The sequence below is a fragment of the Macaca nemestrina genome, chromosome 1 (assembly GCF_043159975.1).
Source record: "Macaca nemestrina isolate mMacNem1 chromosome 1, mMacNem.hap1, whole genome shotgun sequence".
Classification (NCBI taxonomy): domain Eukaryota; kingdom Metazoa; phylum Chordata; class Mammalia; order Primates; family Cercopithecidae; genus Macaca; species Macaca nemestrina.
In genome coordinates, this window is record NC_092125.1 from 219,439,152 (window position 1) to 219,451,573 (window position 12,422).

Sequence of the window (12,422 nt, forward strand, 5' to 3'; positions counted from 1 at the left end):
CTTAATAGCCTGCGGGGGTACAAAAGCCTTCACTACATCCCAGAATCAGTCTGTCCTGCCTGGAGCCCACAGATCCTTTGGATCAAAACAGTCATTACTAGGGAGACGCCTGGTGGTTATTTCTGACTCCTGGTGGTTATTTCTGGAATTGCAAGCATAATGCCAAGGTCCATCAACCTTCTCCAACCTCTCTGTGCTGAGTCCCTACTTCTGCTCTAAATTAGTGGCCAAAGGGTGAGAGGATGAGGCAGTCATTAGTCCAGGCTGCACTATTCTTGCTGGTGGAGGTCAGATGCCCAAGGCAAAGGGTTACCTGTAGCTATTTTCGGGCTCTTCCTGGCTTACCTTTGTGCACACCTGTTGAGATGGGGGGATAAAAGGGGTTGAAGAAATGAGGGAATTTAATGAATGGTAGTTTAGTCTTCAGTCTCAAGGTTTGCAAACAGAACCCATTCTGAAGGCAGCTAAAATAGTTCCAATCTGGATAGGAACATCTTTGCCAAATCTATGGGTAAAGAGAATGGGGCCTGCTCACTGAAACGCCTGTATGCAGGCAAATCAAAGCACCCATTTCCTGGCAGCAGGCATGTGCCAAGGCTATGGTGGGCAAAAGGCCAGGGCTGGGTCAAGTGCAATTCAAGAGGCCTTTGGAGAACTCCTTCTGCAGAATGAGATTTTTCCAGCAGCATTTCTGCTGCCAGAGTCCCCATGGGCCCACCATGAGAAGGCAAAATATGGCCATGGGAGGAAGGTATTCTCAATTGGGATGAGAATGGTGCAGGGACACTGCTGGTTCTAGATGTAATTCCACAGTGGTCCTTCAGAATCAGGGAATGGATGTCAGAGACCCCTCTAGTGGCCCAGCTTCCTTGCCTTGGTTCTGTTAGTCAAGATAGCCTTTGTCAGTAGGATTCTCTCCTGGGGGCAAGAGAAGAACATACTGCTTCCTTAAAGCACCAGTATAAAATAGAGACTCCTGCTGGGTGCAGTGGCTCATGCTTATAATCCCAGCACTTGGGGAGGCTGAGATCAGGTGTTCAAGATCGCCTGAGGTCAGGTGTTCAAGACAAGCCTGGCCAACATGGTGAAATCTCATCTCTACTAAAAATACAAAAATTAGCCGGGTGTGGTGGCATACACCTGTAATGTCGGCTGCTCAGGAGGCTGAGGTAGGACAATTGTTTGAACCTGGGAGGTAGAGGCTGCAGTGAGCTGAGACTGCGTCAATGAACTCCAGCCTGGGTGACAAGAGTGAAATTCCATCACACACACACAGAAATTAATAAAATAAAACAATAAAAAAGAGAATCCCAGCCTTGAGCAGGGCTCCAGGCTGCAAATGGCCTTTTTCCCACTCTGAGGAGGCCGTCTAAGGTCCCCGGGTCAGCAATCCCTGCCACCCACCTCAGCAGACTGAGGTAGCTTCTCTGAATTTTAGTCTTAGCTATTTTTATAAGCACTTTTCATTGTTACTGTGGATTGAAAAAAATGGTTCCATCATTATGACTCATCTATAGGAAAGTGATTGATTTTTAAACATTGATTTCCAAGCAGCACTGTTATGTACATGCTTATTATTCGTTCTAATAGCTTTTCAAGTTATTCTCTTGAGTTTTCCAGGTAGAGAATCATGTCATTGGCAACTAATGGTTTTGTCCAATGTGTTCACCTGATTTCTTTTTTATTATCTATTTCGCTGGTTAATAAAGTGGCATTAACTGTGTTTTGGGAAAAGCCATCTTGTGCATTTCGGGATCTAACCCTGTGATGTCTCTGTCTTTAGGATATGGCAGAGGGGAGCCTCTGCATTACCAACTGTGTGACAGAACACGAATTCAAGGTGGTCTCCACACCCGGACCCCAATATTTCATGTTAGAGCCTGGACATGGCTTCCGACTGTCCTCAGAAGCTCGATCCATCTTCATTTACTCCCTCACTGTTGCAGAGCCCATCTGTCTGCCCCACTAGTCATCAAGAGCTAGGCAGCTAGGGCCTCTGCCTCCTGGGAGCTGGTGCCCAGCATGCAATCACAAGTGTTTGATGAAATAAGCAAAGGAAACAAACTTAGACCATATTCACACGCCTCTCCAGAGGCAATTCATGCCAAGACTCCTGGATCAGGATGGAGAGCTGGCTCTAAAGGGAAATGAGGCTGTGCTGGGGAGGCCCTGAGCTCTGGAAGGTAATGCGTGGGAGGAGAAGCCCACAGTCCCAGACAGGGCAGAGTTCCAGGCTGCGCCTGCGGCCGACCCAGGCCCACTTCCTCTGGATTCTCCTCACCCTCCCGGACACAAGGAGCAAACGGGCCTCATTCCTTTTTCTCCCCACATCCATCGCTTCTTGCAAAAGGAAAGAACAGAACAGGAAATGCATTCGCCAGAGTGCTCCCTGGGTGGACGAGAGGAAACAGCGAGTATGGCTTCACCCTGCCACCCCCACCCTTGTGGTTTCCGGGCAGGGCCCAGGGGCCCAGGCCCCGCTGCTGCTGGCCTTACGTTGCAGAGGGAGTGCGTCCGGTGTCGAGGGGAGTTGATGTCGCTAGGTGTGGACGACCGGTCGCCTTCGGCAGCAGATGCGTCGGAGATGACAGAGGGCTGCCGGGAGTGGCAGGGACTCACCCTGACCGCTGGAAAGCAGGGACAGCTGGTGAGTGAGGGATGGAGAGAATGTCCTCGCCTGTGCTGCCTTGGCGGTTATTCCACCCAACATCCCCGTTCTGCAGACGGGAACACTGAGGTGTAGAAAAGGGAAGAGACTTGCCTGGTTCTCCAACCCCCTACTCCACGGCTCCACACATTCCTATAGAGCCGCTGCTGGGAAGAACCTCCCATAGCCTTTGGATCCAGTGAACCCTCCTCCACCAGCATGAACGAGGAGAAGACGTGGAAGTTTTCAAGTCTTCTTCTCATTCCAAGTTCAAGTCTCCTCGTTTCCAAGTCCAATATAGGAAAGTGCTTGATGTTTATAAATGCATTTCTAAGGAGCACCGCGATGCATTAATACTTGAGTACTCTGTGACCCTGTTCACATGCTCCCACCACCTGGACATTCCTAGACCTGGTGCAATCCTAACCACTGCCCCCAATCGGTTTCCCAAATGAGAAACCTAAAGGCCACCACCACTTTCTCTCTTTCCCCCATATCCCACAACCAGTCAGTAGCAGCAGCTCCAAAACATTGCCCCAAATCTGCCTGCTTCTCTCCCACCGCATTGCCACCACTGACTCTTGCCTGGAAGACCACGCGGCCTCCTGGTGGGTCGCGTCGACTCCACTCTACACACCAGAGCATGAGCCACCAGCATTTCATCTCTCTTCCTCCTGGCCTCCAAGGTGGCCTGATGTGCCACGGCCCTGCCTACCCCAACAGCCACGGCTCAAGCCACATCAGCCTTCTGACTGCCTGAGACAGGTCATATCCCCCTGCCTTGGTCTCTGCCATTCCTATTGCCCATCAGGGGCACCGTCATCCTCCAGGTCTCAGTCTGTCCTGAGAGGCCTTCCCCAGTAATCAGCTCTCCCTATTTTGCCTTGTTGTTTCTCATCAAAGTGACTGTTTTTAGCTGGGCATGGTGGCTCACGCCTGTAATCTCAACACTTTGGGAGGCCGAAGAGGGAGCACTGCATAAGCCCAGGACTTCAAAACCAGCCTGGGCAACACAGCAAGACTCCATCTCTCCATCCCCCCCCAAAAAAGTGCCTGTTTTCTGTTGATTTCTCTCCTTGTGCTAATTACAATCTGTCATTGTTCTGCTTGTTATTTATTTATTTATTTATTTTTGACACACAGTCCTGCTCTGTTGCCCAGGCTGGAGTGCAGTGGCACGATCTTTGCTCACCACAACCTCTGCCTCCTGGGTTCAAGCAATTCTCCTGCCTCAGCCTCCCGAGTAGCTGGGACTACGGGCGTGTGCCACCAAATCCAGCTAATTTTTGTATTTTTAGTAAAGACAGGGTTTCACTATGTTGGCCAGGCTGGTCTTGAACTCCTGACCTCGTGATTTGCCCACCTTGGCCTCCCAAAGTGCTGGGATTACAGGCGTGAGCCACCGCACCCGGCCTGCTTGTTATTTAATAGTATATTTACATGTCATATCTGTACACTGACAACATCTGTTCTGTGAGAGCAGGCGCCCAGGGTGTCTTATCCTGTTGAATCCCAGAGCTCATGGTGCCTAGCACATAGTAGGTACTCAATAAATAGTGGCTAAATGAAAGGTCCAGACCAGAAGCCACAGCTCAGAAGCCCTTCCAAGTCCCCAGCAGGTTGCTCTCCTGTCTGCGGGCATTGGCACTGGATAGAGAAAGCATCTTTTGTTTGACAAGACTGGCTAAGCACCTACTATGTACAGGTGGCATGCCAGCAGGTAGGGTAGCATCCCTGCAAAAGACAGTCCTTGCCACCAATGGCCGTATGCTCTAACACAGAAGACTGGTGGCTGAAGGAGCCCTGGCTTTGGAGTCAATTCCAATCTGGGTGAGTTTACCCTACAGGCTGTGTGACCTTGAGCATCCTGCCTGGCCCCTCTGAGCCAGGTTTGTTATGTGTAACACGGGGGTGGATGCCAGTGCTATCAATCCCAGAGAGTAGCTGCATGTATGATGTGCCTACCACAGTGCCAGGCACTGGACAGATGGGAGGAGTCATGTGACAAATGCATCAACAGCAAACCCGAGGTAGGGTAAGAGGTGCTCTGATGCAGGTGAGCACCCAACTTTACAGGAGCATAGAGGACACAGGGGAGAGAGCACGGAAGGCTTCCTGGAGGAGGGGGTGTCTGATAAAATGCATGGAGATGGTTGTATGTGAGGCAGATACTGTGGAGGAGGAAGGACCCAGAGGGCAGATCCGTCAGCCTGTCCAGGCTTTCCCAGACCACAGCCAGCTCCATTGAGGAGAGGCCCTGCAGAGGTAGATGAGGATGACCAAACTTGCGTCTATCACAACTTGCATCTATCATGTAAGGGCACCTACTTGCAGAAGGGACAGAGAACAGAGCAAGGTGGCCTGCAGACGTGCAACAGGACAGCGAGGAGTTTGGAGCCTGTTCCATGGGCAGTGGGATACAGATGCTGCCCAGAGGCCAGACTTTCCTGCCGAGTGCCTGGAGCAAACACCTGTGACATTGACATCAGCCCCTCCTGGATGCCCCGCGATTGGCCAGAGCTGTCAATCAAGCAGTTCTGCTGCCTCTCCTGCCAAAGGATGCCCATGTGACTCTGATGTGGCCAATCAGTCTTTCTTTAGGATTTGCTATGGACACAGGGGGAAGAGAGAGTTTTTCTTCCTTAAGTCTTGAGCTGTGAGGGTCTTAAACATCTGGAACTGCAGGGGACTATTTCACTTTCTTACAGAAAGAGACAGCCTAAAGATGAGGCCAAAAGGAGGTGGGCAGAGCTAAGAGATGGAGAGACATGGTCAGAGGGACCCAAATAGTGTTTGAACCTCTGGATCCAGCTATGCCTGCTGTCCATCTCTTAGATTTTTCACTGACACGAGCCCAAGGTCTCTGCCCCACACCCCCTAAGCTGCTGTAGTGTGAACAAAGAAGCTGCCTTTCCCGCTGGGTCGGATGGCCTCCTGTGAAGCCCCTCGAAATCGTGGTGGGGCCGGGCCAGGGCAGGACTCACCTTGCCGGTCCGCCGGGTGAGGGGGGTGTGAGTGGTAGAGAGTCTGTTGACTCTGCCGGATGGCTGCGGTCAGCGGGAGGTCCGCCTGCACCACCCACTCCTGGTTGCCGTTGAGCACCGTCTCGCCCGGCATGGCGAGGGAATGCCGCTTGGGGACATCCTTGGTCAGCGTAGCTAAGGACTGTTTGGCCTGGAGAGAGCAGGAAGACAGGAAGAAGTCACAATCAAGGGGACCTCTTGGCCAGCTGCTTGGCACTGCCCACCGCCATGGGAGAAAGCCCTGAACTTCTGCACCGGGTATTGCTAGCTCTGCATCGAGCGCCAATTGGTAAGTCAAGCACCGGCCCTGCAACTGTGTGAGGGAGGAACTGTCGTTCTCCCCGTTAAGACAGCTGGAGGTGCAAAGGCACGGAGAGGTGTGGAGCCTGCCTTGGGATCCCACAGCTCAGAAGTGGCAGAGCCAGGATCAAATCCAGACAGAGCCCAAGCTCCAAAGAACTGTGCCAGGGCCTGGCCACCTCGTCACACAACTCTAGGGGGCGCTGCTTACATAAACATGGTCCCTCTTGGTCTCCCCATCTTTTTTTTTTTTTTTTTTTTTTTTTTTTTTTTTGAGACGGAGTCTCGCTCTGCCGCCCAGGCTGGAGTGCAGTGGCCGGATCTCAGCTCACTGCAAGCTCCGCCTCCCGGGTTCACGCCATTCTCCTGCCTCAGCCTCCGGAGTAGCTGGGACTACAGGCGCCCGCCACCGCGCCCGGCTAGTTTTTTTTGTATTTTTTAGTAGAGACGGGGTTTCACCGTGTTAGCCAGGATGGTCTCGATCTCCTGACCTCGTGATCCGCCCATCTTGGCCTCCCACAGTGCTGGGATTACAGGCTTGAGCCACCGCGCCCGGCCGGTCTCCCCATCTTATAGAGTGAGATCCTAAAGTTCAGAATGGTGGAGTAATTGGCTCAAAGTCACACAACAAGTAGAAGAAGTGGAGTTTGAACCCAGTTCTGTCTGACTTTTGTCACATTTGTGTCAACTTAACTCACCTGAGAGCTCACCTGGGGGTTACCCACCAACAGCAAAGTGAGACCAGAAACAGAGGGGGTCCAAGAACACTCCTCTTTTTTGTTTCGAGATGGAGTTTCACTCTGTTGCCCAGGCTGGAGTGCAGTGGCGTGATCTCGGCTCACTGCAACCTCCGCCTCCGGGGTTCAAGCAGTTCTCCTGCCTCAACCTCATGTGTAGCTGGGATTACAGGCATGTGCTACTATACCTGGCTAATTTTTGTATTTTTAGTAGAGATGGGGTTTCATCATGTTGGCCAGGCTGGTCTCGAACTGCTGACCTCAAGTGATCCACCTGCCTCGGCCTCCCAAAGTGCTGGGATTATAGGCGTGAGCCACCGCACCCGGCCCTCGGGTATGTCTTTATCAGCAGGCCTAGGATCATGGAGACCCACACTTCCTGAACCACCACACCCAGCCCAGATGAGTCAGTGGCTGCACCTGCCTTCCCTCCAGGTGTGCGTGCACACAGCCTCCTGGCCCTCCACACTGCTACACCTGCAGTCTTAGGGGGATGCCCCACTCCCTTGCTTCCTCCTGCCCAGTCCATCTGGCTGCCCAGAAAGTGTGACTCGGGAGAAGTGAGCACCCAGGCTGGTCTGCTGTCATGCGGCAACGAACCCTCAGCTCTCCCCTCCTGCAAACACTCCCAGCTGCATGCATAGGAAGCACAGGATTGCACAAGCCAGCCCCTGAAACAGGCAGCCCTTGGAGGGAGCACAGGAGGGAGTGAGGCAGAGGCCTAGGCGGGGTGGCTCTCCTGAACCCATCCGCTTCCCTCCCAGGCAGGGCCTCATCTCTGTCTGGGCCTGGGAGTGGCATCTTCCATCTCAGTGGGCAGCTTGACATCCTTGCTACCTGAAAATTGGGAGGTCCCCTACGGTTGGTACTTCAGAATCGGGTGGCTGTACCTGTGAATTCTAAAGCACGGGGATCTCTCAAACTGTCCACTCTGCCCATTCAGGATTGTAAACTTCCAAGGCAGAGCTATAATGGAGAGGAACGGCAGATGACGCATGTGAAGTTTCATCTAAAATATAAGCACCTGCTTGCACACCCACGTACCCATACACAGGCACATACACACGTATACACACACACGCGCACACACATACACACAAAATACACACAGGCACACACACACATATACACATGTGTATGCACCAATATAGTTTGGCTGTGTCCCCACCCAAATCTCATCTTGAATTGTAGCTCCCATAATCCCCACGTGTCATGGGAGGGACCTAATGGGAGGTAATTGAATCATGGGGGTGGTTTTTTCCTGTGCTGTTCTCATGATAGTGAATGAGTCTCCTGAGATCTTATGATTTTATAAAGGGCAGTTCCCCTGCTCAAGCTCTCTTGCCTGCTGCCATGTGAGATGTGTGCCTCCTTCACCTTCCACCATGATTGTGAGGCCTCCCCAGCCATGTGGAACTGTGAGTCCATTAAGCCTCCCTTTCTTTATAAATTACCCAGTCTCAGGCATGTCTTTTTTTTTTTTTTTTTTTTTTTTGAGGCGGAGTCTCGCTCTGTCGCCCAGGCTGGAGTGCAGTGGCGCGATCTTAGCTCACTGCAAGCTCCGCCTCCCTGGTTCATGCCATTCTCCTGCCTCAGCCTCCCGAGTAGCTGGGACTACAGGCATCCACCACCACGCCCGGCTAATTTTTTGTATTTTTAGTAGAGACGGGGTTTCACCGTGTTAGTCAGGATGGTCTCGATCTCCTGACCTCGTGATCTGCCTGCCTTGGCCTCCCAAAGTGCTGGGATTACAGGCATGAGCCACTGCACCCGGCCCTCGGGTACGTCTTTATCAGCAGCCTGAGAAGAGACTAACACACACACATACACACATGTACACACACACATTAGATCCTCTCCTGTGGCAACTGAAACATTTCTCTGACTAATCTCTTCCACTAAATGCAATTTAATGCTGGGAACTCCCTTTGGGCTCTGACTCTTCTCCTCTCTGAGCCTCCACCCTCTTCCAAACACTGGGAACCCGGAACATCAAGCTCCTGGGAATTGTTAACTTGACACAAATGTGTCCATGTCACAAAGGTCAGACAGAACTGGGTTGAAACTCCATTTCTCCTACTTAACTTGCTGTGTGACCTTGAGCAAACTACTCCACCATTCTGAACTTCAGGGTCCCACCATATAAGACAGTGAAACCAAGAGCGACCATGTTTACGTAAGCAGCGCCCCCTGGAGTTGTGCGACGAGGTGGCCAGGCCGTGCCACAGTTCTTTGGAGCTTGGGCTCTGTCTGGATTTGATTCTGGCTCTGCCACTCTGAGCTGTGGGATCCCAAGGCAGGCTCCATACCTCTCCGTGCCTTCGTGCCTCCATCTGTCCAGCGGGGAGAACGACAGTTCCTCCCTCACATGGCTGCTAGGGAGAGTGCTTGGTCCAGGGTAAAAATACCCAATAAATATTAGCGATTGTTATTAAAGAGTCTCTATTTCACAAGCAGGGATGATGGGATGATGTGAGGAGTAATTCACACCACGGTCAAGGATCCAGGTTGGCCCACTGTCTCAGAGCAGCCATGTGCTCAGTTAGGATTACCTGTGCACTCCCTGAGCCTGGGTGGTGAGACCCATGAGGCAGGAAGGGGAGATGGCAGCACAGGGCCCTGCCCTCACCCACCTTTTGGCTGGGGCCAATGGCAGTTCCTGTTGACCAGGAGGGCCTGAGGATCTGCTGATCCGGAGGCCACGATGCACCCATCCCATCTCCCATATAAGACAGCAAGCCTGGCCCTGCAGGCACGCCATGCCCAGAAACCGAATCCTCTACCGGGTCCTTCAGCAGATGTGTGCTTGTCTAGGGAATGTTTCTCTGGGGTAAAGACTGGGAGGATCCCGACGCAGGAGCCTCTGAGCAGACACCGGAAGGTTGGTGCTCCTGTGCAGATGGCACATTGTGCCAAATGCGCACTGAGGGGGCACAAGGACACCTTCTTCCCGTGCTTCATATACACACTCTATGGCACAGCTAGGTTCTTCTCCTTGGGGGGAAGCCGGCTGGGATCCTCTTTCACAGATCTCAGGGGTACGGGTGGGAGCAGGTCCAGCAGGGAGGCACCAGTGTGAGCTGATGAGGCAAATATGGGCCACAGCACCAAGGACCAGTGACCAAGGACCAAAGACCAAGGACCAATGACCAAGGACCAAAGACCAAGGACCAATGCAGGCTCTGGCTGTGGAGGGGAGGCTCCTGTGGGGGCAGTGACAGGCTTGGCTCAGGTGGGCTCAGGTGTGGGCAATCCTGCCCTCATGCAGGGTGGCAGGCCACCCCACCACTCTGGGGTCACATCCAGCCTAGGAACTGGCTTGGCAAGGGCTGGTCCAAATGGTCCAAAAAGGCAGTGGCCAGGGGCCTGGAGGTGGCACATTTGGGGCAGACTGCTTTCGTTGCAGCTGAGAATGGGCACAAAGGGCATGGACTCAGAGTGTGGCCATTAAAAAGGAACCTGAGGCTTGGCCAACACTTTCTGCTTCTCTGCCCGCTCATCCCTCACAGTCCCTGCCTCTCCTCTGGGCCTGTGGTGGCTGTCTTTTTTACAAATGAGGAAACGGAGGCAGGAAAAGGTTAAAGGTGACATGTGCGAGGTCAAATACTGATGAGTGGAACAGGCATGAGAATCCATGTCTCTTCCTCCCCAGTGGGGTCTGAGGACAGGGTGGCTCTAGAGCAACCTCAGCACAGAGCTGTGAATGCTGACCGAGTTCTGCGGCTGCCTTCCCGATTCACCCCCTGCCTCATTTCCCTACACTGTCACTAGGGGTAAGGTTCGGTTCTGTTCCACTCCACTCCGCTCCGCTCCGTTCTGTTCTATTCTATTCTATTCTATTGAGATGGAGTCTCACTCTGTCATCCAGGCTATTCTATTCTATTCTATTCTATTCTATTCTATTCTATTCTATTCTATTCTATTCTTCTATTCCATTCCATTCCATTCCATTCCATTCCATTCCATTCTATTGAGATGGAGTCTCACTCTGTCATCCAGGCTATTCTATTCTATTCTATTCCATTTTATTGAGATGGAGTCTCACTCTGCCATCCAGGCTATTCTATTCTATTCTATTCTATTCTATTCTATTCTATTCTATTCCATTCCATTCTATTCCATTCTACTGAGATGGAGTCTCACTCTGCCATCCAGTCTTCTATTCTATTCTATTCTATTCTATTCTATTCTATTCTATTCTATTCTATTCTATTCTATTCTATTCTGAGATAGTCTCATTCTGTCATCCAGGCTGGAGTGCAATGGTCTGATCTCAGCTCACTGCAACCTCCACCACTTGGGTTCAAATGATTCTCCTTCCTCAGCCTCCTGAGTAGCTGGGATTACAGATGCCTGCCATCATGCCTGGTTAATTTTTGTAATTTTAGCAGAGACAGGTTTCACCATGTTGGCCAAGCTGGTCTTGAACTCCTGACCTCAGGTGATCCACATGCCTCAGCCTCCCCAGAGTGCTGGGTTTACAGGCGTGTGCCACCACACCTGGCCTACAGTTCTGATTTTATACAGGAGGAAACTGTAGTTCTGATTTTATACAGGAGGAAACTGTAGTTCTGATTTTATACAGGAGGGAACTAAGGCTCAGAAAGCTTAAGTCCCTTGTCAAGGGTCACACAGACAGAAAATAACAGGACCCAAACCGGGACTCTGTTAGACTCAAACAGCCCAGGCCCAGATAGATAGGAATGTCTGATTCTCACAAAATGTCCTACTTGATGGAGGGATGCGTCCAGTCTGGGGTGATTCTGCACTCTGGGGGACATCTGGCCATGTCTACAGTCTACTGCTGTGACACTGGGGGCTGGAGTGGGGGGTGCTGCTGACATCCGGTGGGTGGAGGCCAGGGAAGCTGCAGAGCACAGGGCAGCCCCACCAGTTATGTGGCCCCAAACGTCTCTGGTGCCCTTATTTACAGAAAGCACCGTCAACTGAAGAGCATTTCCCACACTGCAGAAGCCAGGCTCGTGGGCAGCGAGGTCAGTGTAAGCTGGGCTCCCAGGGACTGGACCAGTGTCGGGGGGATGCCCATAGTCTCAGGAGCAGGCAGCCCTGTCTCCCAGCCCCACATGTGACTAAGGAGGCTGGCGGGGAAGGCCTGTGGACTGAGGGAAGGCTAGTAAGGGAGCTGCCTCCTCAGGCCCTGGCTGGACTCCCGTCAAAAGTCTCCCCAGCAAAGACGTCAGGCCATGGAGTACGGGACTGCCCGAGCTCCAAAACCATAAGAATACACACCTCTTGGGAGGCCGAGACGGGCGGATCACGAGGTCAGGAGATCGAGACCATCCTGGCCGACACGGTGAAACCCCGTCTCTACTAAAAAATACAGAAAACTAGCCGGGCGAGGTGGCGGGCGCCTGTAGTCCCAGCTACTCGGGAGGCTGAGGCAGGAGAATGGAGGCGGAGCTTGCAGTGAGCTGAGATCCGGCCACTGCACTCCAGCCTGGGTGGCAGAGCGAGACTCCGTCTCAAAAAAAAAAAAAAAAAAAAAAAAAAAAGAATACACACCTCACTGAAGACGTGATACTTTCTGGGGAGATGAAATTATTCTGGAATTAGACAGAAGCGGCGGTTGCACAATGTTATCAACATGCTGAAAACACTGAACGGCATGGCCAACAACCCGTGCCCAACGACCAAGGATCAATGCAGGCTCTGGCCGTGGAGGGGAGGCTCCTGCGGGGGCAACGGTAAGCTCAG

The 12,422-nt window shown here is 52.3% G+C and overlaps 1 protein-coding gene across 7 annotated transcripts in view; it reads right to left on the bottom strand.

Annotated features, from left to right (window-relative positions):
• The window catches only part of LOC105473204 (kazrin, periplakin interacting protein), a 1,227,585-nt gene that overhangs the window by 56,395 nt on the left and 1,158,768 nt on the right, over positions 1–12,422 (bottom strand). For all 7 annotated transcript variants that reach the window (XM_011726865.3, XM_071100389.1, XM_011726867.3 and 4 more), the window contains 2 exons: positions 5,632–5,821; positions 2,497–2,627 (listed from right to left, as the gene is read on the bottom strand). In XM_011726865.3, coding sequence (XP_011725167.2) covers positions 2,497–2,627; positions 5,632–5,821 — 321 coding nt within the window. The remainder of the gene's footprint in view (positions 1–2,496; positions 2,628–5,631; positions 5,822–12,422) is intronic.